At 35.6% G+C, this 6,000-nt stretch overlaps 1 protein-coding gene across 1 annotated transcript in view; it reads right to left on the reverse strand.

Moving 5' to 3' along the window:
- The window catches only part of LOC122746931 (glyoxylate/hydroxypyruvate reductase B-like), a 10,274-nt gene extending 5,129 nt beyond the window's left edge, over nt 1-5,145 (reverse strand). Inside the window, exons 1-2 of the mRNA XM_043993049.1 lie at nt 4,764-5,145; nt 3,561-3,732 (exon numbers count right to left, since the gene is read on the reverse strand). Coding sequence (XP_043848984.1) covers nt 3,561-3,732; nt 4,764-5,145 — 554 coding nt within the window. The remainder of the gene's footprint in view (nt 1-3,560; nt 3,733-4,763) is intronic.
- Nucleotides 5,146-6,000: the final 855 nt, after the last annotated feature.

Raw genomic sequence — 6,000 nt, forward strand, 5'->3', positions numbered from 1 at the left:
GCTGCCAACATTCAGAACGACACCCGCCACTTTGTGGACATGTAGGTGCCTCATAAATGCTCTGGGAGCAACAGGATCATCCAGACCAAGGACCATGCATCCATCCAGATGAACGTGGCTGAGGCTGACAAGGTCACAGGCAGATTCAATGACCAATTTAAAACTTAAGCAATTTGTGAAGCAATTCATAGAATGGGAGAATCTGATGACTCTATTTTCCAGCTGGCAAAAAATGATGGTATTGTTTCAAAGAATTTCTAATTGAAGAAATTTTGTGGAATATATCTTAATAAATCAGAAAAATGGCAAAAAAATATAATGTAATATTATTGCGCCATTGGGTGGGAGACTGGATAATCAAAAGTCAACAAACATTTATTAAGTGCTAGAAATAAAAAGAGGAAAGAAGAAATGAAGACAACAAACAAAAAAAAAATGAAAAGTGTGTTTGGGAAGGAAGGCATAAGGTACTTGATCTAGAGGCATGATGAAGAAATCAGAGAGGGCCCAAAGATGGTAGCCAGATAGGAAACCAGGATTAGAAGACTTCTGAGCCCTATAAATCTATGACTGAGACACCAACCAAAGAAAACTTTTATCCTTAAACATGGGCTGGAACCTTTGCTTCTATTGTTTGTTATCTTTAAAAAATTTACAGGAAGTTTTTTTTGTGTGTTTGTTTTTCGCTTGGATTTTTTTTTTTACCTTGGCAGAGGTTCAGGGTAAGTCACATCCAGTCCTGCAGCTCTAATAATTCCAGTTTGAAGAGCTTCAACTAGGGCATCTTGATCGACCAATTGACCTGAATTAATATAACAGTATCTTTGTCACTATTATAATTAGACTATATATAATAGATATATAGACTACAAATATGTATGTGTATATGTATGTGTGTATATATACATACAATAGAGAAGAGATGTCCACATTTCAACTTGTTTCAACAACTTTAAAACCACAGTTACTCCTAGCCTAACTGATCAAATGACAGGAATACATAAATATCAAGTTACACAAGATCAAATGATTGTGATACAAAAATAAAAATGGAGCCTAGGACACAATAAATATGGGACTTAACATTTTTTCAGTGCAAATGGCTACTTTTTTATAACTCAAGAGCAACTTAATATTTAAAGCTTAGTTGAGATGGAAAATGTTCTTATGGAAAGAAGATCAGCTGTATAGAGTTGTTATTTTTATTGTTAAGTCATTTTTTTCATTTGTGTCTCACTCTTCGTGACCCCATTTGGGGTTTTCTTGGCAAGGAAACTGGAATGGTTTGCCATTGCCTTTTCCAGTTCATTTTACAAATGAGGCAACTTCGGGGGCAGCTAGGTGGCGCAGTGGACAGAGCACAGGTCCTGGAGTCAGGAGGACCTGAGTTCAAATTCGGGCTCAGACACTTAACACTTACTAGCTGTGTGACCCTGGGCAAGTCACTTAACCATAATTGCCTCACAAAAATCCAAAAACAAATGAGGGAACTGAGGCAAAAGTGTTAAGAGATTTTCTCTGGGTCACACAGCCAGTGTCTGAGGCCAGATATGAATTCAGGAAGATGAGACTTCTTGACTCCAGGGCTTGCATTCTATCTACTGTACCATGAGAGATATGAATTTTAATTCACTTGCTAGCCATGTGTCTGTGGGCAAATCACTGGGCCTTTAGTTTCCTCATCTACCAAATTGGGCTAATAATCCTAATACCCACTTTATAGGGCTGTTGAAAAGATGAAATGAGATAATATGTACAAATCACTTCACAAACCTTAAAGTGCTATAAAAATGTCAGCTACTGACTATGACAACTAAATATTTTAAATTTAGAACTGGAAGGGATGGATCTCAAAGGTCAGTGAATCCAACCACCTCATTTTACAGATATTGAAACTAATGGTCAAAGAAGTTGAGTGACTTGCTCAGGGTCACACAACCAGGAAGTATCTGAGACAGAATTTAAACCCAGGTTTTGCTGATTCCAAGTCCACTAGGTCATGCTGCCTCTCATTTTATTTCAGGTTCAAAATGACATGTCCATGCCCAATTAAGTAGTGGTTAATCTGAGAACAAAATTCTTCTTTAAGATTAGAACCTTCGGGGGCAGCTAGGTGTCGCAGTGGATAGAGCACCGGCCCTGGAGTCAGGAGTACCTGAGTTCAAATCCTGCCTCAGACATTTAACACTTACTAGCTGTGTGACCCTGGGCAAGTCACTTAACCCCAATTGCCTCACTAAAAAAGAAAAAAGAATTAGAACCTTCGCAGACTTGCAGAAAGGTTTATGATGCTCTGGAATCAATAGTCAGTAAATGCCTAACTCCAAAGCATAGAGTAACCAAGCTTAATGAAACACTCTGATAAGGATACTTTCTTTCTGAACACCAATTCTTTAAAATACTGCTCTTTTGTTCATTGCAATAGTAGTCTCTAGAATTGAGATTTATTTGTCCCCTGTTTAATGTTATTGCTATAGAAGCACTAACTTTATATATTTGTATATATCTATATGATATATATTTATATAGATTCTAGATTCATATATTCTTTATTAACATATTCATTCATAATATAGTTATATATTCTTATTTTTCCAAAACACTTTTACCTTTAATATTTAATCCTTATGAGTTACAAATTCCAGCTATTATCTTTATTTTATATGTACACACACAAAGTAACTAATGCACAAAGATTATTCAAGGACATAGTAACAAAGCCAATCCTAGAACTCTTACATCGAAACTGTTGCTTTCTGATCATCAGTAAATCAGTACTAATATATACAATCACCATTCATTTCTAGCATGTCATTTCAATGTCAACAGAACCTTATTTTTCTGTACTAAACTCTGTTAGGGTTCTCAATTTTATAAAGTCTATGTTCAACTCATGACTTAATTTTGAGTGGACATAAGAATGATTACTATGTTTAGATATTTAACTTTTGGGAGTGGGGGGTTCTGCAAAGTCAAAACTACTTTTATGAGACATTATTTGCTGTTAAAACACTCCTCTAGGGGCAGCTAGGTGGCACAGTGGATAAAGCACCAGCCCTGTATTCAGGAGGACCTGAGTTCAAATCTGGCCTCAGACACTTGACACTTACTAGCTGTGCGACCCTGGGCAAGTCAATAAACCCCCATTGCCCCACAAAGACGAACAAACAAAAAAACAACAGCACTCCTCTCTTTTACAACTACACATCTGGGAGAGGATAGGTAAAGAAGGATGGAAGTAACACTGTGTATTAAGAAGAGTTTTTTGTTTTGGGGTTTTTTTTTTGGTGGGGCAAGGAGGCTTAAGTGACTTGCCCAGAGTCACACAGCTAGTCAATGTCAAGTGTCTAAGGCCAGATGAAGATATACTTTTGAGGGAAAATCCAGGAATTGGAATAGGGAAGAAAGGAAGAGAGGCATGATGGAGAATAGGCTATGAAGGGAGAAACGGAAGGAATTTTATCATTATACTGCAATGTGGCAGTGAATGGAATTATGGGTTTCATTTAGAGAGGCAAAGCTTCAGTTAAGTTTGGAAATTTATCTTGTGGAAGTTTTACCTGCGGTTCCTATTGTGATACAGAATCTTCATTTCAAATCCTTTGGCTCGCTGAGCAACCTTAATGCTAATTTTGCCCATACCTATGATTCCCAGAGTAGATCCGGTCACTTCTTGTCCCATCCAGTTAATAGAAAAAGACTTAGTGTCTGGTGAAGTAGCTACCTCATAACCTAAAAGTCCAAGATGCAAAAGTGAGCCATAGAACTGTCTTCACAAACAATTCTGTTGTGCTTTTAAGATAAAGAAGTGAAGGAATAAATTGTGATTTACACCTTGTTCTGCAACATCGCTGATAAAATTAGTTGTTTTGAGAATTCATGCTCTAGAACACACATGATGACATCCATTTCTACATAAATTAAAAGCTTCAGCAAAAAAGATCATATTGGAAACAGATAGTAATTTTCTTCATAGTATAAACCAGACTATTCTGACTAAAATGTTACACAGTAACATTTTTTCTAAATGGGCAATGTTCTGTCACAGTAAAGCTGAGGTTCTTAACCTTGGGTCCGGGAACTTGTTTTAAAATTTTTTTTATAACTATATTTTTATAGAATTTGTTTCCTTTTATAATCATATGTATTTTAATTTATTCATTTAAAAACATTATTCTGAGAAGAGTTCTAGTAATAACAGTACTATTTTAAAAGCAATTTTGAGTGATTAAGTCATTTTGACTATTACAAATACTCAAATTAACTACAAAAGACATATGAAGAATGATGCTATCCATATCCAGAGAAAGAACTGAAAAATAGAAGTATGTATTGTTTTACATGCATATATACATATTTATGTCTAATGACAGCCATCTCTAAGGCAGGGGTGGTGGTAGTGGGAGGGGGAAAAAGAAAGTTACATAATAACTTTATTATATATTTAAAAGGAATAACAAGTTATGCATAATAGATTTGCAGTTTCATATACAATCATATCAAATATCTTTCTTTTATTCTACTATGTTATAGAAATGCTTGTTTTATTTCTTAAGTTCAAAATAAAATAAATTGTCATATTTTATATCTCAAGAAAAAGGGGTTCCATAAGCTTCATAAGGCATTATCTAGGAATCAGGACAACTTGAAAAGGACTAACATTTTTAAAATATCAGTTTAAATACTTTTTCATTATTTTCACAAATAAAGACTCTCTAGTTATCAATTACCATAAAATTAAATGGCTTAAAAGGTTATTTTACCTTCTAATAACCTCCGGGCTGATGCCAGAAGTAAGGCCATTCCCATATCTGCAGTGCTATTAGTAACAGCATGTTTAGTGTTGGCCAGTTTCACACCAAAGCTGGCAATCATGTTCAGGTCCAGATGATCCAGGCCTGCTCCTAAATTTGCAATAATCTTCAAGGTAGGCAAGCTCTGCAGGAGCTCCTGGTCAATCCATGGTTTCCCTCCCCATACATATATTGCTTTTATCTTTTGACTGAAATTTGGTTTGTTTTCAAGAAATTCTTGCATGGTGATGAGATTAAAATGTTTCTTAAGATCCCCTACATGATCTTTATTCACACTATATAGATCTTCATAACCACTTATCAAAACACAAGGTAGCTTTGGATCTTTCATGATCTGTGGAGAAAAATAAAGGGTTTCTATAGTAAAGGAAAGAAATCTTTAGGAGTATAGAATGTGTTCTTTAGTCAATCATTGACTTCCTGAATTACAACAGGGATGGAATAGGATTGTTTGAGGTTTTTGGAGAAACTTCTAGAATATCTCACAGGTCCTAGGAGCTCATTACATTCCCTGTCAGTACATGTCTCTTTTACCCTTTCTCACCTAGGCCTTTCTCTATTTTAAAATTAGCCATATGAGAAAATGAAGAATATTCTCATTATTTATTAAATTTACTGAATAATCTATGTTCTTCATACTGAAAGGTCAATAAAAATTGAACACTTTATATCTCAAATAGCAAATTAATTTTTTTTAAAGTATAGCAAGGTGTGCATACTCTTTGACCCAGCAATTCCACTTTTAGGTCTTTTGCCCAAAGAAATCATGGAAGGGGGAAAGGGACCCACATGTACAAAAATATTTATAGCTGCTCTTTACGTGGTAGCAAGGAATTGGAAGTTGAGGGGGTGCCCATCAATTGGGGAATGGCTGGACAAGTTGTGGTATATGAATACAATGGAATACTGTTGTGCTGTAAGAAATGATGAGCAGGAGGAGTTCAGAGAAACCTGGAGGGTCTTGCGTGAGCTGATGATGAGTGAGATGAGCAGAACCAGAAGAACATTGTACACAGTATCATCAACATTGAGTGTTGATCTACTGTGATGGGCTATATTCTTCTCACCAATGCAATGGTACAGAAAAGTTCCAGGGAACTCATGATAGAAGAGGATCTCCAAATCCAAGAAAAGAAAAAAAAAAGAACTGTGGAGTATAGATGCTGATTGAACCATTCTATTTCTT

This window comes from Dromiciops gliroides, chromosome 1 (genome assembly GCF_019393635.1).
Source record: "Dromiciops gliroides isolate mDroGli1 chromosome 1, mDroGli1.pri, whole genome shotgun sequence".
Lineage (NCBI taxonomy): Eukaryota > Metazoa > Chordata > Mammalia > Microbiotheria > Microbiotheriidae > Dromiciops > Dromiciops gliroides.